Genomic DNA, 23,067 nt, shown 5'->3' with positions numbered 1-23,067 from the left:
ATTCCAGTGTGGTTGAATCTAAGTGCATGGGTGGACATGATACATTTTTCTTTTGATAAGACACTCCTAACAAACCCTTATTATTACACCATGGTTCTCCCTTACATGTCCAAGATCCTTGTCAAACATCAGTTTTTTGAGAAAATGGGAAGTACATTATTCAATCACTCTAACAATATTGACAATACGGGAAAAAGGCGTAGAACAAGAATGCTGATAGCTTTGCCATAGTGCACCTCTAAAAAACTGCAGACAAACAACACAGCTATTTATTATGCCAAATTTTGGAATGTTTTCTAGTTAAGGATGCAGAGGACCTCTAAAAGGCTATGAGCAACAGGCAATCAACACAGCTATTCATTATTAGAATCCTTGCACTTTCTTTCTACTTAAAGATGCAGTGACAAAGGTCAAAAACCTGTTGTAGACTACATTCAGCTGCAGGTTTTCAGTAATGTCGGTTGGAGCTTACAACTGTGGATGACCTATCGGAGGCCCTTTATCAGTATTAACTTTTAAATAGTCATCAGGAATGTATAGCAGAAGGGAAGGTTATTGGGTGTGGAGGACAGGAGTTCTTCCTAGGTATGCTGGCTGCATTTTGCATTTGGCAAATTGTAAGAATCTGTAAAATGTTGGCTGCATCTCTGTGATCAAAGAGTTGGTATATTGAATCTTCTTGGCTAGTTCTCCATCATTTATCCATGACAAGTACAGAAAGGCAAGAGGATTTGTGTCACTTGTCTTAAAAGAGAGATATGGATGTAGCTTGTCGAAAATGGATATCAAAGAGAGAATAGTATGTCATTGGTATTTTATGGAGGTTTTATTAGCTAATAGAGGGACTATCTAGAGAAGCACCACTCATTGAAGGTATTTTTACACTAGCAAGAAAGATCACCACTTCACAGAGAACAAGATAGGACCAACTACACTTAGTGGAATGGAGAGATCAAACAAGGCAAAAGAAAAAAGAAAAGACAGAGGAGGAGAGGAGAATCCCATCTTCAAGTAGAGAATAGAGTAGCCATGTGAGAGAGAAGAGATACAGAGAAGAAGGTGAGAAAATTTGATCTTCCAAGGATTCTAGTGAAGGAGAGACCTAAGAAAAATAGGAAGCACTTTGTGTTGCTAAGAAAAAGTCAAAACAAGAATAAAAAGATTAGAAGCTACATGTGGAAAAGAAGAGGACTTAAACAGGGCACACTATTGATGTCCTATGAATAAAAAAGGTAGAGGGGACGAGTCTCTTCCATTACAAAATTGGAAGCAATGTGAGCACGGAGAGAGGAAGGTAGTACTAGCACAAGGGGAAGGAGAAGTTTGCTAGAAATCCACCAATCGTCAACCAAGAGCCTTTCAACAACTAGTTGCACAAAATCAAGGCATCTAGACTAAGATTGTTTAGCTAAAAAGAATAGAAAATACAAAGAAGGGCACCATCACTTCATAAGGAGATAGGCAACATGCTATTGAGACCACCATTGGCCAATAGGATTGTAAGTATAGTAGAAAGGAAAGAATGGGTTTGAGGGAAATAAAAAAAACAGGGTGGCAGGGCTAAAGTACAATTGTCAAGGCGAGAAGGGCTGGGCAGCAAGCTGAGATTTCCTGATTGTGTTGCATACTAGTTTTCTTTACCTCAATGTTTTTACTGCTATACCTGGCTGTCTACAACTTTTTTTATGCATACAGATTGTGGTCACAAACTAACAGACCAGCAAATGTCTCTAGGGACCCGTACCTGGATCACCATGGTCTGCAAAAGATTTCCGACTCCAATCCTTTCCACATATATCATTTGGTTTTGATCCCAAACCTGAAAAGGTATAAATAAATCTTAGGATAACTAAAATATTGATAATGACTACATAATAGCTCTTTTACTGAACTTTCATCTGCACCTCTGAATTCTTCAAAAAAGTACCAGGTCAGGGTGTTTATTAAAATTTGGAGATTTCTTTAATAACTTTGTTTGTTGAACTGAATCAATGGAACAGCTTAACAACTTCTCATATTGTACGTTCTGATTTTTGTCTGGCTGTAAATATTTTTGTCAGAAATTCCTTCTGTTAGTTAAAGCAAAGATTAGAATAACATTCTCATATTGTTTATGCTAATCCTTGTAGGGCTATCTTGAATGAAAGATAATTCCAGATGTTTCGCAATGTGTCAAAAGTGTGTTGGATTCAAAGAAGAGGATAAACAGACCACCAGACTGGGTTTTTACACAGCCCATGAATTAGACTTCCTTCATTGTTTGGATGTTTGTAAGTCCTATACAGGACTCTTATTGTACTGTTACCTCAAGTTAAATTTTGGCTTATTAATATAGACCTTTCTCTTCTTTTTAAAAAATCAAAAGAGAAAGGGAAAGAAGAGAATGTTGTAGCATCATTACAAGTACATGTACAGTAATGTGTAAACAAAACATTCATTATCTTCCAAAGAAAAAGTTGGGCCCGAGGAAGAGCCACACAGTCATAATGTGAAATATACAAAGGTTACCCAAGGAGCTAACCAATCTCCTAGCAACATGAAGGCACCAAGGATGAAAGCACCAGTCAAGTATAAAGGATTCTGCAACGAGGAGAATAGGCTGCACATATTTTATTTGTCCAAAGAAAAGAAGAATTGTATCATGAGAATGCTTAATCAAAGAGCCAATGTTAAAATAGTACAATACATGCCCTGATAGGACAGCAGCAACATAAGAGTCTAACAGAAGAGAGCATGTGAATGATCTCTATCCAAATCCTAGAGAGGGTCTCTACTTAGGCATGTCTTGTGCATGTTTGAGAAGAGCTTCATGACTTGAAGAATTGCTCCCCAAGCTGCTCCTTCACTCCTCCTCTGCTGTCAGACTCCTCCTCCCTTGCCCACTCTTCCTTTGTTGCCAGCCTAGTCTGCCTGCCTAGCTCTGCCACCCCCTGTTCTGAGCACCCAGCTCCTGCCTCCTGCCTGCCGCCTGAGGCCTCCTCCCTCTTCCTGCTGTCACTCTGCTGCCGCTGCCTGTTCACCTTTCCCTCACCGCATAAGCCACTGCTGCCACCTGCACACCCTGTCCCTGTTCACCTTTCCCTCGCTGTGTAAGCCACTGCTGCCATCTGCACACCCTGTCCCTGCAGTGACAGTCCCCCCCTCCCCCCCAAAAAAAAAGAAAAGAGAAAAGTAAAAATTCTATTCACACACCTTAGAACAAAGTGTCCCAAGGCAAAAATCCAAGTACAAAGCAGCCCTGTAAGGGACTTCCATATCAAGAATTATATAACAAGGGGAAGTCTATTACAAAGCTTGAGTGAATAACCAGTTGGGAGGTATATAATGCCAAACCATGTGGGTCTGGAAGAGGAAAAATTCTGTGATATACCCTGGATAGTCCAACGTCCAGCTGCAGCTGGCACCGCTCTGATCCTGTTCATATGTATTCTCCTCCCCAACCTAGTGGTATAGCCAAAGAAGGGCACATCCTAAGGTGTCTTTGCAAATAGATCTCTCCATAGCCACTCCCCAGGATCCCACTGAAGCCTTTGTAGCGGTCTCCTCCTATATGCCCAATGTCTCCATCCATCTTCCATACAAGTTTGAGGGCCTGGGTCTAAGTACCAAGTCCTATCACAATGAGCCACAACTCTAATCCTTTGTCAAGAGAATCCTATGAACTCTAACTAATGCAGATCCTCTCGCTCAAGTTTGCCATGCATCTCTACTGGAAAAGTAAATACTCTCTCTCCACTAGTGGCTATCACTGCTAGAAGGATCTCCCCTCTAGTAAAGAGCCCTATACATGTCTGATCTGTCACTGTGCCATTCCTCCATTCAAGGGGTACCACCTCCCTGATGCTCTCCATTATGACTCTGCCCCCCTTGATACCTTGAAGTCTCTATCTCTGTATATGGGCCCGCAGCTCTAAGTAGGCGAACCACTCCCCCCCACTGTAGAAGCTACCTGTGCAGAGAACCTCCCCCAAGATAGGAGGATCCCCTCTCCAATGGTGAAACATCCCCATAGGATCCAACTTGCTGCAATTCAAACTCACTATAAAAGGGACTAGACATCATACTCACCTCCTAGCCGTAAAGCCAAATGGGCTCACCTGTGAGCTTGGGAGCTAGTAGCACTCTGGGTCACGACCGCATCCCAAGAGTTGGTGTCCCACACCACCAATCCACACCATGCTGGTGTACAGATGTGTGGGCCAATGGGCCAAGAGCCTAAGAGTGGTGATCACACTATGAATGTGCACAATAGGACCTTGAGTCCTAAAAATAGGACTTGGTTGCCTTAACCTCGAAGTGTCCTTAGTGCATTTGCACTAAGTCACTTTATAACCACCGTGACCAATGCTACTAATGCCTATTTGGATGTTCAGGGTCATAGTTACAACATTTAAGCTAGATTAACATTAAAATTAATAATAACATTAACAATAAAATTTAAATCGACAAAAATTGCCGAAATCAAAACTTTGATGCTTACCCAAGCCACCAGCTTTCAACTTTCAACATTAGTCTGCCATAGCCTTGGAGTGGTAGCTCTCAAGACTTTGATCGTCAAAACCGTCAAAAATTCTTGTGCACAAGCATTGTCTCAACACAAAACCTGAGCGCCAATATAAAACAAAAAATATATCTTGCTTTCATAACCCATGTGATCAACTCGATCTCTGTGGCCGCAAAGCGAGATGGGTGGAGCTTATGTAGAAGTTTGACTTTGAAATTCACTATAGATAGGGCACAACTAATATGTTCATTGATGCTCTTAGTCGAATTCCTAAAGTCAATGCCTTGTTCTTTGAAATTTCGAACTTATATGGTTGCTGATCCGGACGCCCGAAAGCTGGCTATTGAAAGAAAGATGGTAGAAAAGTTTTCCATTCGGAATGGATTACTTTTTAAACAAGGCAAAGTGTGTGTGCCAAGTGATTAGGATATGTGTAGAAAAACTTTATACATATGTCACGATTCACGGAGTGTTGGACACCTTGGCATACATAGGACTTTAGCCTTGGTTACCCGTTATTTTTATTGGCTACATAACAAGACTATAGTTGAGTCTTATGTGCGTGAGTGCCCGTAGTGCTAGCTTAACAAAGCTAAACGGCATAGATAGGCAGGGATGTTGCATCCTTTACAAATCACTCATAGAAAATGGAGTAGCATTTCTAAGGATTTTATAGTAGGAATGCCCCCTATGAATCGAGGTCATGATGCAATCTAGGTTGCGGTCGACCGGTTGACAAAAAAGGCTCGATTCATTCCTACAAAGACTATTGTGAAAGGCCATCTAGTTCCTTTGTCGAACACCTTTATAGACTTTATGATTTGCTTGATGAAATAGTCAATGACCGCGACCCTAAGTTAATTGGCCATTTCTAGCAAACGGTCTTCCAAAAATTGGAAACTTGATTGTCCATGTGATCTAGAACATCTTGAAACAGATGGGCATACCAAATGGACGAATCAAACCATGGAGGATATGCTGCATGCAGACAATCGGATTGAGTTTGCTTATAATAGTGCTAAGTATTCGGCTATTGGTTATAGTTCCTTAATGCTTATGTATGTTTACAAACCAAAACCACCAATTGCCATAGAGCTCAAGAGGTGAAAATGCAGTCCATAGTCAACTTTCTACACGATATGCGCAGGAGATGTTGATGATTGCTAGGGAAAGCATTAAAACGGCGACCTAGGATCGTGCCACATTTTATGCTTACCAACATCGTACCCCTAGAGAGCTCTAGGAGGGTATGTGGGTTTACCTTAAGTCCCAAAGGACTCCGATTCAATGACTACCACCAAGTGCTATAAATTGTCTTTGAGATATTGTGGTCCTTTCCAAATTACCAAGAAGATAAGTAGAGTATTCTATGAGTTTTGGACATCCGAGTTTACCCTATGTTCCACATGAGTTGTTTGAAAGAACGACCGGGATAAGGTGAGCAGATTGTCTTGATTGAGAAAGTCTTGTGGCTTGAGGATATTGATCGCTATGTTCCACTTGAACCAAAATTGGTTTGTGATTGCAGAACTAAACAATCCTGTTGGACCGTTTATCTTGAGTATCTAGTCAAGTGGAAAAACCGCCTAGAGGCCGAGGCTACTTGGGGGTTAGTATGGTCATTGAAGACTCGTTTTTCTTACTTCATTCCTAAGGATATCATTGAGGACAACAATCATTTGTAAGGGTGCAAGTATTATGTCCCTGGACTCACCTCTTAGCCCTAGAGCCAAATGGGCTCATCCCCGTGAGCTTGGAAGCAAGTAGCACTTTGGGTCATCACGGCATCCCATACCATTAACCCACACCATCTCGGTGTACGGATACATTGGCCAACGGGCCAGGAGTCTAAGAGTGGTGTTCACATATTGAATGTGCACAATAGGGACTTAAGCCCTATAAATAGGACTCAACTACCCTAACCCCAAAGTTTCCTTAGTGCATTTGTACTAAATCACTTTGTAACTATGGTGACCAATGATACTAGCACCCATCTTGATGTTCATAGACATAACAAATGGTGTGACCTCTCTCTAGCTTGAGTAGCTGATTAAAAAGAAGTGGCTGCCTGAACTTCTCTTCAATAATCATTGGGTCAATTTGATGAAGTCCTGCAAATTCTAATCTCCATGCTTGTATAATAGATGAAGTAAATCTGAGCTCAAAGTTGTTCCCAAGCCCTGTGGCTTGGATATGTTGAAATAGCCAGTGTGTGCTAGGCTGCCACAAACCTCCACGCGCGGAAGCAATGTTCTCTAATCTCCATAATAGTAGCTTCTTCCATGGCTCCCCACCCACAAGAAGGCCCCTCACAATGAGCTTTACCATCAGTGCTCTACTTTGATTATCTGGGTTAATAACCCCAAACCACCTCTCGATCTAGGCTAGATGATAACATCCCAACCTACCTTAGCCCTCGCAAGACTACGATCTCCATCTAACCAAATGAAGTTCCTGATGAGTCGCTTCACTTAGCCAATGGATGACCTAGAGAAGGCCCAACAAGAAGTGATGTACTACATGGTGGCTTATGGGACTTGATTTGCAACTACCAGCCCGCCTGCTAGTGATAGCCTTGTTGTGCTCCATTATAGTAGCTTTTGTCTTATGCTAAGTAATAAGGGTACCAACTGCTGCTCAGAAGAAATATCAATGTCTACATGGCATCCCAGGTATCTCGCAGAAGTGCCATGGGGGATCCAAGTGAAATTCCCATGTGGTTTCCAGTCTATTTGTTGAGTATTGCAAACCCAAAATCCATAGGATTTGTGCCAATTAATAAGAGCTCCTAGCGCTCTGGAGGAGACCTCCATTGCAGCTACAAAGGCCTTAAAATTCTCCTCACTCCCATCTAGATAAACATATGTTTCATTTGCAAACTCTACATCCAATTACTCCTCAAACTTTGGAATGGGAAGTTTGATGCCTCGAATACTTGTATTTCTATCCCTTAGGATGGAGCTCATAGCCACTGCAACAAATAAGAAAAGAAGAGGTGCAAGGGGGCATCCTTGTCTCATTGACCTCCAAATACTAAATCTGGCACCTTTGGTCCCACCAATGAGGACTTGGCTGTAAGCTGATGAATATAGAGCCAAAATACCTTTGATCCATTGCTTTGGGAAACCCATCCTCAACATGGTGTCCTCTAGAAACCCCTCCATCATAGGCCTTCTTGAAATGGAGAAACAAAACAATGAGATTTTGTCCCCTAAATGGTGTAAGAGCTGTGGATTCCTAGAAGGTGAAAATATTGTCAACAATCATGCACTCCCGAACAAAACTAGTTTGGATAGGGTGAATGAGGTTTTGCATCAAGAGAGAGAGTTTGAGGCTCATTTTGGCTAGGAATGCATATGCTGTTGCAAGCAAAGTGATTGGTGTCCATTGGGTGATCTCTAGTCCATCTCCGTTGCCCTTTGGGATGAGGTGAATCAATCCCTTTGACATCCTTTCTCGCATACCTCAACATGCCATGATCTCCTAACGTGTTGCTAAAAGTCTTGTGCTGATTGTGCTCCAATAGCTCAAGAAGAAGCCCTATCCAATCCATCATCCCTTGGGCACTTCCTTGATGATGGTAGTGCTAGTAAGACCTCTGCAATCTCTTCCTTTGAGAATGGGGCCATCAATGTATCCTCATGCTCTTTGTGACCACTCTCCTGGTGCTCTACCACACAATCTCTCTATCCCTTTCCAATCCTGGAGGCCTCGTTGTCGTGCCCTGTGCCCAACAAAGCAATGTAATAATCTGTGGCCATATGACCAACCTCTTGTGGCCCTTGGGTAAGGGATCCATCTACTCTTCTAAGTCCCCTAACACCCTGTCTAGAGTATCTGGGACTTGTGGTGTGAAAGAATTATTTGTTCATCCTATCTCCTGCCTGCGTCCAAAAGGAGGCCCTTGCATGGTACTTATAGTCTAATCTGGCCTCTTTCATAGCATTTATTTCCGCTTTGGCTGCATACATCCTCTCTGCCATCCACCTACATCCTATTTGTCTTTCTTCGTCCCTTTGAACTGCTGCCAATGAGGCTGTAGAAGTTCTCTCTTTCTCTAAGAGATCTTTCCTCTTTCTCCTAGCCTTTTCCTTAAGAAAGGAGCTCACCTCTTGCAAACACTCATCCAAATCTCTAGCTGCCTTCCCCACTGAAAATGACTCGGCCATAATCCCGATACTATCCTCCCTCAGTTCCTCATCGTGATACAAGTGTAAATGAATTCCATAGCAGCATTTCTTGGAGTTTGTTCCTCTTGTATGCAGGTGAAAGAAAGATCAGTGAGGTGTGGAAGCCAAGATAAGACTTTGGGAGTGACTTCAGAGTGACATTCACCATTTTTGCATCTAAAATAACCTCATCAATGTTCGACAGTTGCTCACATAGATATCCTGCAAGTGTGTGAGGTGATCAATCATATTGTCACCCTCATCCATATGTGCATTAGCCAATTCTCTCTGTAACCAAGAGATTTTGGCTTCATTTACGAGCTACAAACATGTGCTCCAAAATATCCCAAGATTCTTTGGAGGCCTTGCATGACCATATATGAGGTATGATGGCTCTCTTAAGTGACAAGGCAATTAGTGACAAAGCCTGTGCATCTTTTGAGTCGCATCTCCTCTGATAGGAGCAAGGGTAGTGACTGGAGCAATAGCAGGAGCAGCTGGCTATCCTTTAGCACCATGCTAAGGTGTTCAAGGTGCAAGTTCACTCGGTCTGGGTAAATCACTTTTGACATAATCCCAAAGATCCTTTACAATGAGTAGATTGTGCACCATAAAATGCCAGAGGATAATTGGTGCCATCTAGCTTGTCCTCTTGAGTGATGACTCCCAAAATGTTGCTCTGATCTCGGGCTTCGTGAGTTGACATTGCTGCAATTTATGCATAAATTGAGCAACCAAACACTTTCGAGTTGAAGTGTGAATTGTACTCAATTGAGTACCAAAATCCCAACACGGGATACTAAGCAAGTGCAAAATTGTCAAAACAGTCTCTCTTCTTGAAAAACGTACCTAAATTGCATGAAGAAAACTCAATCTACAATTTATAGCAATTCACTGATGTACAACTGCATATGCCTTGCTTGCCCAAACATTAAATGTAGCAACTTAATGTTGAAAATCCCCAAATTTGAACTGCAATTTTTAAATTTATAGAAATTTCTTTGACCATTATCACATAAATAGTAATATAATGCTGTTGCAGCACCTCTCCAATGCTTTGGGATGCATACCACGTAAAAGCCCCAAATCTTGTTGAAGAAAAATTGAGAAATTTTAGAGATTTATACTTATAGCTTGAAAATATGATGAAATGTCACCTCGGGATGTGTGTCTATAGTAACTAACAACTTCAAGGTGTGTTGGGATGGGTGCGGATGCGGGAATCACAAAAGACTCAAATTTGGTGGCTATGGCGACACTCAACTTGTTGGTGCTAGCATAATGGTGGTGATGTTGCAAATAGGGCGGCAAGCAAGCTTTGTAGTGGACAGTGTTACTACTGGTGGAGCAACACTGGAGACGCTGGTGGTAGAGGCAGTGATAACATTGCAAGCAGTGGGTATTGTAGAGCAGGAGGCAACGACTAGCAGGTGATAGTTGGGGACGCTGTTGGAGTTGGCGTTGCTACTGTGGGCATTAGCAGGTCAATAGAGAGTAGGGAGGGTGAATAGAGATCAATGCTGGGCGGTTGTAGGTGGTGCAGTGGAGCACAAGCGGTGGTAGATAGCAACTTGGTAGTTAGGGGTGGTAGCGCTGTGGACAAGCACTATAGGCGGTGCTAGCCTGTGATTGGGGGTGGTAGTATTGAAACTGGCAGAGACCACTACAAAAGGCAACCAGATCTAGATGCTGGCCGTGCAGATGCCTAGTGGGAGTTGGTGGGAGTCGAGTAGTGCAGCTTTGTCAGCCACGGTGGTGGTGCAACTGAGTAGGGTAGGTAGCAATTCAAGTTCAACAGCTCCCTTTTCTCTTCCTTGTGAGCGGATGGGCTTAGCTGGTGGCTTCAAGACCTTGGACGGAGCGGTATTGGCTAACAGTGGTTGAGCGGGATCCATGTGGGTATGGCTTTGATACCAAATGTTGGAAATTGAACCAAATATGGAGAGAGAAACAAGAGAGTGAGAGTAGACAGGAAGTGGATAGTGTGAGCTAAAACGATAGATTGTACTTGTTGAATTGGAAGTGATAGAATGACCTTAGGTCTAAGGTAGACCAAAACCCCTAACTCAATCGAAGTTAGCTAACTCTAGAACTAACTCGAAATGTGGTCGCACAACTTATAAACTCGTGTTAACACTGCAAATCAACTGACTAAAACATTGGGCACTACCCATAGAATTGACAAATTCTAACACAACCAATGATGATCCTTACTCATGAGATGATGTACCTAGTTAGCTTAAGCCTTTTGAAGGTTAAGATAGCTAGCAAGATCCCAATATTGCCAAGGATGATTAGGGTCAAGTGCAAAAGGGATACATAGGTTGCACCATCCTCTCAATCAGGCCCCATAAGTCATGGTATCCACAAGGAATTTGGAAAAGTCTCCTAGCTATACAGAAGGGCATCAACATGCTGTGGCTTGCTAGAAGACAAAGCTAGATGTATCGTACAATTAAATCGAGGCCCAGTCTTGTTTCCCATCCCAAGAGAGCAATTGTGACACGGCCAATAGTTCTAGTTAAAAGAAATTGGCCACCAAACAATCCTCCGCTAGATGCCACCATACCTTCTGAAATCACCATGAACATATCAAATGATTCACCAAAAGGGAGGAGGATCTTGAAAAGTGGGCATCAAAATTAAGTGTGTGCCATCATGAGGCTTGTATGTTGGTATTACCACATATGAGACCCCGGTCTTCTAGGAAGAAGCGAACTATAAAGACTCAAGGGTGTGATCAATACACATTGCTCTAAGAGAGACCAACAAAGAGCCATCACATGGTCTATGCATCTAGAATAGTCCCACCACCCATGCTTTTTGGGGTGGAGACATGACTCCAAGAAATCCAAGAAACACTTGCATGCAAGGAGAAAGAGTCCTTTTTCCACACCATGAAATAGATGTGCTTGGTTGGTAAGAGCATTCAAGGAAGTTGTATTCAAAGATAGAAGTGGCAAAAAGTAAGCATGGGTAGCATGATGATCTATGCCACTTTGAGATGGAGGGCTCAATGGGCAGCCTTGTCTGACTAAGCGTGCAAGGGGAAAGGGGTCGGTGACACCACTATTCAACATGATCCGTGAAGAAGCATTAGTATTGATAGTGTATATCTGTTGAGACATACGAAGCCCAAAACCCATGATGTGCATAAGTTCTGGAAGAAAGGAGGAGTCCAAATGATCAAAGGCTTTTTCCAAATCCAGCTGAACTAATACCACCTCTTGATTGGAATACTTGGCACAGTCAATTCCCATACGCACATTCAACACACTATGCAAAATATTTTTGCCCTTGATAAATCCATATTGATTGGGGCGCACAATGTCAAGGAGATGCTTATGGAGACAATTAGCCAACACTTTTGAGAAAATTTTATACATTGACCCCATTAAGGAGATGGGCACTAGTGTTTCAACAATGACGGAGAAGGCACTTTTGGGTCAATTTAATAACTCCCTGCCTCCATGATGCTGGCATAACTCCTGTTTCCTAAACTTGTTGACACTGGTAGTTAAAGGTTTCAAAGATGAGTCGTATAGGTCGAGCAAGCAACCCAAAGCTGCAGGAGGAGCTGGAAGATTTGAAACAGGAGGTGGAGGAGATAAAAGCTATGGTTGAGTCCAAAAGACAACGGCAAGAAGGAAACCAAGAAGCTTCCACACGAAGGAACGAAGATCTATCCAAGAGGCTATCAAAAACATCCATGCAACTCTCCGTGGTGCAACAAGCCTAGATGATAGCCAAGGAGTAATTGAATCTCCGAAACAAGGAGAAAATACACATGCTAGATGCGTGGAATGAACAGTAGCATGTGTTGTCTCAAAGTAAATAAGGTATTTTAAAAAAAAATTGATTCAAAAAATTAAGTCACGCTCTAATCGATCTTGACATTTTATTTTACCCCACATGAATACAAATTGATTTCCTGAAATGAAGAAAAACACCATTTTCCCTTTAAGAAGACGCTTTCGGGTTTTTGAAAATTCATAACTCATGATTATGAACATGGGTTCTAAATTTTAATTTAGTGAGGCCATCCCAACCCGGGCTTTTATCCATGGGTAAATGCAACAAGACATCCATAACCTCATCCTCATGATATTACTCTCTAATGCAACTTGTATGTTACATGAAACATGGTCCTTGACCAGAGCATAAAAAGCTGAATGGGCATTGGATTTGCTTAGAGGGGATCCGAGCCGAGCCAAGAAGATCTAGAAAATAGTTTCAGCACATGTGAACAGTGGACTGCAGATCTATAACCATGTGGCCCTCCCAATAATTGAGTCTAACCATGTCTCTCGGGCAAGGGAAGGATGCAAACCCCGAAAAAATTTATGAGATTGGCAAGAGGCATCTTGCAAATTTTCGGTCAAAGATTTCAGTTTAGCCTACCAATAGGATCTCAATTGAAATATCAAGGGAGTCAAGAATCAATGAACGAATGAAAGCTAGTAATTCCTTTGCCGCCTGTTGATGTTGTTTGCAAAGGGATGCATGATGAATGTCATATTGTTGGGCAACCCTTTGCACATTGCCAATCAATTTCTCAAATGAGTGATTTTCCCTTGATGGGAAATCCAACAAGAATTGGTCTGGCAACTTCCCCACATACATTGAAAACAAGAATGAATTCAAGTGCAAGGGAAGCCTACCCAAAAGCTATGCAAAAGGAGCAATAGGTTTTGCAAGCATCTCAAACTACAGGGGAAAGTGGTCGGACAAGGCGTATTGTTGCATGACTCGCATGTCCAAGATCTTTGGCATAAAGGCATTATTGTGCACGATGTACAAATGATCCAATCCAGGCTATGTCCAAGATCTTTGGCATTAAGGCATTATCGTGCATGGCATACATATGATCCAATAATCTAGACCATGTAGCCTTCCAAACTCTTGTTGTTTGCTTTTCTTGTATTCATTTTTTCTGTGCCTGGTTGCAACTTGTTTTGACCATAACTTTTGCATACGAACTCTGAATAGGATCGTTGGGGCACTCAAATCGAAGTGAATAGACCCGTCGACAAGCAACATAAGCAGAATTGCAAAAATCCCTTTAGAATAGTTGAAAAAATAGCTTTTTGATAAACACTTCACCTTTGATATTTTTCGGCTTGGAAGACTTGTACTATTACAAATAAGTCCTGGTACATTGATAATAGTCTTTGATAATTTAATTTTGGTCACTTATATGTCTAGCATATGAATTGGTACTTTACACTGTCTCATTTACCGACTTACTCTTGATAGGTCACATAAATCACTAAATAACTCATCCCACTGATACATATTGAAATCCTATAACATTGAAGAACCTGTTTCTTCTGACACTTTAGACACGCAGTGTCTTGACATCCACCCCCTCTAAACTTGCACATCCTCCAGTATGTGCCACTTTACTCTTTTGCAAGTTCGAGGTTTTTATCTTCTTCCATAAGCTCTGAATCTTCTTCTTCCTTCTGTCTTGCCCCCCTCTAGTAACCCTCTTTGAGGTCCCTGGGTTCTCGTCATTTGTTTTTCTTTTATCTTCTACTATTACATCTATGTTTTGTTGCTTTACCAAATAAGCATAAACAAAATAGGAATCCACAAGGGAATCCCACTGTCTTCTCTCTAATACTCTGACCTACATCATTTAGCTCTCTTTGGCACTTTACTCTTACCTATAGTTTGCATAGCATGGGTTTATAACTTTGTTTTCTTACCTGCACCAGAAACTAGAGATCTCTCTATTTGCAGTCCATAGACCTCCCTTCCCAAAGTTTGTAGAAAGGGACATACCGATTTTGTTTGCATGAATCTTCCCATCCTTCCAAAAAATCAAAATCTTATTTAAAGCATCTCTGTATGACGCGCAATCTTCGCGTTCATGCTCTGTACTATCACATCATATGCAATGACGGATTAAATGTTCCCTAGCTAGGGTCTTTAATCTATAAGCTTTCCTTGACTCTTCAAGCTTAGCAAGCTTGATATATAAATCCCTCATATTATTGATAAGCTCATCCATGGCATTGTCTTTTGAAGAAATTGCAGAAGGAATGGGAGGCAGTTGCCTAATCATTAACTCTTAACACTTGTATTGACTGCTGGACATAGGCCTAGGCATGGCCAATATTTCTCTTTTCCTCTGTCTCTTCACTAGTTTAGATAAAATATCTTGCACGTCTTTCCATTCAGTTTTTATGCCCTGCTTTGTAGTATCATCCTCTAATAGCTTCTCTAGCTCTAGCTACAACACAAGGTTCGCAGCCTGTAACATAAGTCCTCATGAAATCTCTGATATTTATTGTCCTAAAGATGACTTCATCTTCAACTGGTTTTCCCATCTTGTAGACTCTGAGGTAGGCCTTTCATGTCAGGTTCACCAAATGTCAGGAGTTGAAAAGGTCTAGGCCTAAATTCACTAGGGATCAAAGAAAAGAGAAGACAAATGGAAGAAAGAAATACTAGAACAAGAACTCTTAAATACATTGTAGAACATAAGAAATAGATAAACCCAACAAGGAACTGCATTATTATTTTGCACAATTGCAATAAATGCCTTTAAGCTAACTACACTATGTCTCAGACCATAGCTTAGGCAAACTCTATCTGAGATGATAGCTCAACACCACTCTTATAGCCCGAAAGAAATTACAATAGAAACTACAAAAGGTAAAATTTTTGTCCTCACCTACAACAAAAGGTAAAGAAATCTTTAAATTTGTCCCAAAAATAATCTCTTACAGGTAGGCTTTTCTAGGCTAAAGGCACCCATAAAGACGTAAAATCTCTTGTCTTTTACTTCAGCCCTGCTAATCACAGTAATAAATCACTTGTTAATTTGCCCAAGCTTGTAACAATGACTCAGATCTTTATTTATAGCCATTTATGGTAGTTTAGGCCTACTTTTCATGCTTTTTACCTTTTAAAGTCTTGCTATTTGCTTTTCCTATATTCCTTTTTTTGGTGCTTGGCTGCAACTTGTTTCGACCATAACTTTTGCATACAAACTCAAAATAGGGTTGTCCGAGTACTCAAATTGAAAAACACCTAATTGACAAGCTGCCATAGGCAATTGCGAAAATCCCTTTAGAATAGCTGAAAAAGATTTTTAAAATAAATGGATCACTTTTTGATATTTTTGTACCATTCAAAATAAGTCTTGGCACATTGATAATGGTATTTGATAATTTAATTTTGGTTACTTACATGTCCAACATATGAACTAGTACTTTACATTGTGTCATTCATTGACTTTTGACAGGTTATATAAATCATTGAATAACTCATCCCATAGGCACACACTGAAATCCTATAACATTGAAGAACCTGCTTGTTTTCACACTTTAAACACACATTGTCTCAACAACATCCAATTAGGTCCGATGGTGTCCAATCCACACTCTCTGATTGTTGTTTGTGATAATTTGGGATCACTTTTGGGGTAGTTGTAGATGTTGTTTGGGCTTCCTCTCCAAGAACATATGCCTACACACCCCGATCTCTCGCTCTCTCTAGTGATGATGATTGCTCGCATAATACGAAGCAAATCATTGGTACCTCATGAGATTATTAGAGCAAAGATTGGAGCAGCACCTGTGGTCACAAAGGCATTATTTTAGGCTGTAACTTGCTTATAGAGAATACGGGAGCTCCCTAGATATAGATATCTGTGATTGGCGTTGACTTCCTCCAAACAATTAGCGGAGAGTGGGGATACACTTTGTTGGTATGAGATTTATTATGGTTCAAGATATATGGATTATAGATGGATACACTCCCACTACTCCACTAGAGTTTGGATTGCCTATTCTCATGCATATAGAGTGGAATTCAAATGATTAGGGCAGATATTGTGAAGATTGATATAGATCGTACACGGATGCGATATGGACATCATCACACTTGTTTAGGATTGAGACATGATCATATGCACATCCAAGGATGCACGCACCTACTAGTTCTACCACCAGGAGGGAGCACTTTATTTGTAGATGTATTGTATATTATAAGATCGGAGGGAGATTTCATTGCCTTTTTCAAGAGGGGTTTGGGCCTCTCCATAGGGTGATGGAATACAAGGATCAAAGATGCCTAGGACTATTCTTATTGGAGATTTGGGCATACAAAGAGAAGCTTCTAAGGAGCAAGACAAAAATAGAGGCAAAGTCAGCGAGCCAGTGGGTTCTTACAAAGTTTTTCAATACTAGCTCCAAAGCTAGCTCACTACATGCTACTATTACAAATGCTACCGCTACAACTAAGCAATAAAAACAATCATTCTATTTGAAGCATAGTTGGTGGTCATATGCCAGACACCCACAACCTTAGAGTCTTAGGATGCCTTGCTTATGCACATGCCCCAAAAGAGAAAATAACTAAATAAATGATAAAGCTGTGAAAAATTGTATCTTTGTTGGCTATAACCCCATCTCAAAGGGTGATAGGTTATACAACCCGATTAGGAGTAAAATCATTGAAAGTAAGGATGTCCATGTTGCTGAAAATTAGAGCTGTAGCGATAAATTAGAAGAACCTTACTTTGGAATAGCATTCAACTGCATGAGGTGGAGACTACCTTAGTTAGGAAATTTACTAGGATCTTATTTGTAGATTTTTCTTGACCGTTATCTTGAGGGTAATATGGTGAGGATTTTCTATGGACGATCAAGAAGGTGGATAGCAAATGGATAATCATTTCATTAATGAAGTGTGTGCCTTGATCACTAGCTAGTTAAATGGGGCATCTGAATCGTGACATCGCCTGCTCCCAAAGGAACTTAGCCCTGGTTCTAATGTCATTCTTTCTAGCGGCTTGAGCTTTAGCCCATTTCATGAGATAATCCGTAGCCACAATGATGTACTTCGCTTGTGAGTATTGTGTTGTGGGACTGATCGGCCCAATGAAGTCGATTCTCCACTTTTCAAATGGTTGTCATGCTATTACCGGGGTTGACTCCATTTTGTCCTTTCGGATGGTAGAAGTACCTAGAGATCCAAACCAATTAGAAGAGAATCTAGTGCCTATTACCCCACAAATGCAAGAAGCTATTTAGCAAGAACATTAGGAAATGGAGCAAGCAAGGACAATTCCCCGATAGCTGTTAAGTACTCGCACTCACACACTACTAATTGGATCAACCACTCCCCTGTGAGGACCCAATGAGGAAATTGGTCACATAATAACTAGGCACTCCTTGCACTGATGATAGACATACTGAATATGAAGAATGTGAGAATGTAAATGAAGCTTTGGCAATACAAAAGTTGAAAAGATGCTATGGATGAAGAATACAATCCTAAAAAATGCCACTTGGAACCTAGTAGATCTACCACCTAATCAAAAAGACATAGGAAGTAGTGGCCCAAGGTTTTGCACAAAAAAGGGGATTGATTACACTAAAATGGTAAAACCTTTTCCCCCACATCTCGAACGATCACAATATGCAGTGTTGTGGCAATAGCAATACATCATCAATGGTCAATTTACCAGTTTGATATTAAAACAATCTTTCTTAATGGAGACTTTGATGTAGAAGTTTTTGTTAAGCAACCATTGAGTATATGGTTACAAGACAAGAATTGAAAGTGTACAAGCTTAACAAAGCATTATATGGACTAAAGCAAGCACTGCAAGCATGGTACAGAAAGATCCATCAATTGTTCAATAGTCAAGGATTAAAAAATAGTCACAATGAATCTACCTTATATGTATATAAAGATAACAAGTTGAAAGGAAAAAATTCATATCATCATTGTCCTCTATGTAGATGACTTACATATAATAGGAAATAGAGTTTGATATAAGCAATTTAGGTTTGAGCAATACTACATGGGGATATAATTTAAACAACAAGAAGGTGACATTCATCTTCAACAAACCAAGTATATCTAAATTTTACTCAATAAATTCAATATAGAGAATATTAAGCCCCAATAATAACAAAGAGAGGGAGATGGAGGAGGTGAGTTCTTTCACAGACCTCTTAGACAAGATTGTGCTCTACTTTTGATTGGAAGAGATTCTCTTTTGATAGGAGATTTTAATGTGACGCATAGTAGAGAGTGTGACACATGATTTTGAGGATCCAAGGAGGCTATATGTGATGGATTCACACAGTTCAAGCATATTGCCCCCCTAGGGATACTCACCTCCAAGCTCGCCTCCATCCTATACTATGCCCTTCAAAGCTTCTCCACACACACTAGCAAACTCACATGACTTGGGACCACGCTCTAGAACCAATGGTATGATGATGAGTGCAAGGAGCTATAGAGACACCTCCGGATCTAGAGAGGACTAGGGTCTATTATAGAGAGAGTGGCCTACAAATAGATGAGGACCTTGACTCACCAAAATGGTGGATATATGAGGTGGCACAATATTGGGATTTGTACCAGGGTTAGGCTTGCACACAGAAAGGGTTAACGCCTTGAAGTGTGGGTGAAACCAACCTTTCTCCTTGGATAGGGTGGTAAATAATCTGGTTAAGCACTAATTACAGCAAGCATAAAGTTCACTTAAACTGAAAATGCACACTTTACCACTTTAATCTTGGACATTGAACACCCTATTGACCCCAAAATTAACGCCCCTTGCGGTATTTCTTTATCTTATATTGCAAATGGAAAGAGTACAATTGAGATCCTTTGATCTTCTCTACGAATCCAAGTGTCTCTTGCTATCAAAACTGACCAGCAAGCCTCCAAACTAATTTTCCCCTAGGTTTTCTTGGAGATTGGCCTTCACTGTGCTCCTTGAAAGACAAATTTAGCCTCAAATTTGATATTGCTTGGCTAGTCTCTTCCTCAAATTCAGCTGTTGGAATTCAAGTCCTAGGTCCTCAATTTTAAGCATGCATCCTAAGGTGGCTGTCAAAACCCTAATTTCTGCTGTAAATTAGGGTTTACAGCAGAGATTGACTAAAATATCTTTCTCTAATGGCTCTAATTGTTGGAAAATGTTGAGATAACTTGAGAGATGGCTGGGGGATGAGAGAGAATGTTGTAGAGAGAGAAATTTCAGAGTTTCATCGCCACTAGAAAGAGTGCTGTCCCCTCCTCAATTTTCTAGCATTATTCACCTTATTAAATTAATTTTTAGAATATCAATTTAATAATCATTCTAGTGCTCAAAAAATTAATTTCAATAGCTAATAATCAAATTGGCTAGGCCAATTTGTTTTCCAAGTATCCTCGAGTAGTTATTGACCCTTAGACTGGAATTAATTAATTAATTAATGCCTAGTCTCTAATGTCATCACTGATATTGGTGGCCAATAAATTGATCTGGGCTCAAATCTGACATCCAGTACCACCTAGCACCTGTCAAGCATAACTTATTATAACTTTTATCTTTGACCCCTACTGCATCCTTAGGGTCCTTGTTTTGTTACCATGAAATAACTGCTATGTACATCACATGTGCTAAACACTCAAATCTGACATTAGGTACCACCTAGCACTTGTCAAGCATAACTTATTATAACTTTTATATTTGACCCCCACTGCATCCTTAGGGTCCTTGGTCTGTTACCATAAAATAACTGCCATGTACATCACATGTGCTAAACAACCTTGCACATTTGATTAATATTAGCAATATTAGAGCATATCAAAATTTCACGTTCTCGTGACAGTGGGCTAGATCCACTAGAACAAATAGTTACAATCAGCAAGGTGGCATGATCATGAAATGTTTGTACTTTGTACATGCGTATATTGAACGCTTAAAATGCACATATCTTTGCATGGAAACTCATATGAAGATTTTAGCACTATTTTTATAATATATTCGTAAAGAGCTTTGACATGACACCTATATTTTAGGAGGGGGGATTTCCTAAATTTTAGGAGCCTTGGATTGGTCTAAAAAAGCTAGTCCTAAAAAATAGAGATGAAGGCTGATTTTTTCTCTTTCTACAGATATCTTGTAAAGAAATCTCATCTTTATTACATACTAAGTGATGCATGTGTGTGTATACAACTTTTTATGATTTTGTGAGAGTGAGATCTACTTCTCCTCACTCTTTGGTTAATTGTAATTGAGCTCTTCTCTAAAGGACTTGGGTTGAGTAGAAATAAATTTCTTTGAGAAGGTTTGGGGGGAGGGGGGTTTTTGGGCCATCATCAACCCTCAATCTTGTCTCCATTATTACATTTCCCTAGCTGTAAATTGTTATATTTAGCTATAAGCATTTATTCTTTGTATTTCTTGAAATATTAAGTTTTAAAAGCAAACGAATATTATAATTGTTTAGCATGCTACGTTGTTTAGGGTGTTTATACCTAGTGCCTTATTACTGGAACTTTCACGTTTTAACCTTTTTTGTGGCCATATAGTCATTAGAATGTAAAATCAAGTAATTTTGAGATGAAAACAAAGATCACTTGCTTTTAGAATTGGGATCACTAAAATAATTCTAATCTTGAAGTAACATCTAGAGTCCACAAGTTTCTAAACACAAACATCTTATTTACTAAGAAAAGAAAGAAGCTTGTTATACTACCCCCCTCCAACTCTCTAATGACTAGTATAATCTAAAGTTTTGAGTGTTCATTATCTTGAGTGAGTGAGTGAGCATGATCGAATAGTCATTGAAACATGTACATTACCTTTAGACTCCCTTAGATATCATAGTAGAGGTGCTTGGGTATTCTCACACTCAAAGATAGCCCTCTGATCCTCCAAAGCAGAACCAGCTGGGACTCTAAGAACATCCTCTGATTCTCCCAAGGAGAACCAGCTAGATAAGAGAGTAGTCCAAAAGAGTGTTGCTAGGGATAATGTTCTACTAAACCTCCTCTATCACAAGAGGACAACCATCTACATAGAACCTAACTATCATGTCAAGGATCCTGTGCCCTGGTCAGGAAAATAAACTTCTCCAAAGTTGCCTATTGTGATATTGTAATGCTATCAATGCATTTACACTTCCTATCCTCCAAGGCCTCAAATCATATTGAAATCTCCACATACATCCAATGTTCAAATCACATATTACCCAATGGTCAAGTGAGAAGGGTTACTCCAAACCTGTCCCCTATCTCACTGACCATTTGGAGCACAGATGGCTGGCAACCAATGAGTGCAGTGTCAACTTACATAGATATCTAGATGGCCCTCCCCGAAACTAGGATATCCCAATCTTGTACTACATGTGTCCATGCTCTCCTACACATGCAAACTCGTGTGGATCTCTAAGTCCCTGCTGTATCTACATAGAATGGTGGGACATTTGCAGAATTCTTATTTTCTGAAGAGCTTCCACTCTCTTCTATGAATCTAGCTACCTCCAGGCTCTCACATAGTTAGTTCATACTCTTGCTCCAAACCAACTATGCCTTCTCCAATCAAGCTTGATGCAAAAGCACAAAGCAAGCTCAAGGGTTAAATTGATTCCCAAAAACTTGCCTTCTCACTATAGTCTAATCCAACAAAGGATCTTTAATGGCCATACGATTCAAGGTATGCCTGCTTGAAGCTCTCCACCTGCCTCTTTGATCTGATCTACCTTCACCTCCATTGCTGTCAAGAAGTGTAGAAAAGCAAGAGGAAGAAGGAATAAATGTAAGAATGGAGAAGAAAATCCCCTTCCCGGTCCCTCACTCTCTCTCACACTCATTTTTTTTCTCCCAAGGTGAGGCTTGCCAAATGTGGTGGAAGAGAATGAGGAGAAGAAAGAAGAGAAGAATAAAGTAGTGGCTTCTCCTTCACAGTCCCTCACCCTCTCCCTCACACACACTCTCTCAAGCTTTGGCTGTGGTGGAAGCAAGAAGGAAGAAGATGGAAGCAAGAGCTCACAAGTTAGCACATGCACGAAAACAAGATTCTTTGCATTTCACACTTATATAAAGGGTTGTTTGGGCAGGTGGCCTCAATTCTTGTCGTCTCTCAAGTTTGGTTATCTAGTCTCTTACATGGCCTTTGGGCCTTGGGCTTTGTGGTTGCCCATGGTAGATTAGTGTTGTGGCATGGACTTTATGAGACCGACCAATTGACGTTACTTGCAGGTCTTTTGTACATATATGATTAGAATTTAATGTACCACAGCGACTCCAAGAGATCTTACAATTTGTATGGGATTAAGACTGGCTCTCACTTTTTACATCAATATTCCAGTAGGATATGATAAAAACAAATGAAGATGTCCTTCCTACAGATTCATGGTGCCTAGGATAAATTCCATAATTTCCAACAAATTGCTGCAATATTTTCTGAGACCACAATGGACTCTCAACTTGCTTTCTTTAGCTTCAGGTTTGCTTTCCTTTTACTGGCTAGCATCCATTGAGTCCTTTGACCTTGATTTTGACTTCCATTGACCAGCTGCTTCTGCCACATAGACCAAAGGACTCTAGCTGGAATTATTTTGTAATGGAGTATACTTATTCTAGATGCCA

General features: G+C 40.5%; 1 protein-coding gene across 1 annotated transcript in view; it reads right to left on the bottom strand.

Annotated features, from left to right (window-relative positions):
* Positions 1-23,067, bottom strand: part of LOC148029128 (uncharacterized) — a 241,234-nt gene that overhangs the window by 885 nt on the left and 217,282 nt on the right. The window contains exon 8 of the mRNA XM_087687881.1: positions 1,745-1,819. Within this exon, the coding sequence (XP_087544007.1) occupies positions 1,745-1,819 (75 nt within the window). The remainder of the gene's footprint in view (positions 1-1,744; positions 1,820-23,067) is intronic.

Source organism: Lygodium microphyllum, chromosome 11 (genome assembly GCF_053477565.2).
Source record: "Lygodium microphyllum isolate KBCC chromosome 11, Lygodium_microphyllum_v1.1.10, whole genome shotgun sequence".
Lineage (NCBI taxonomy): Eukaryota > Viridiplantae > Streptophyta > Polypodiopsida > Schizaeales > Lygodiaceae > Lygodium > Lygodium microphyllum.
This window is presented reverse-complemented; position numbering and strand designations above follow the sequence as displayed.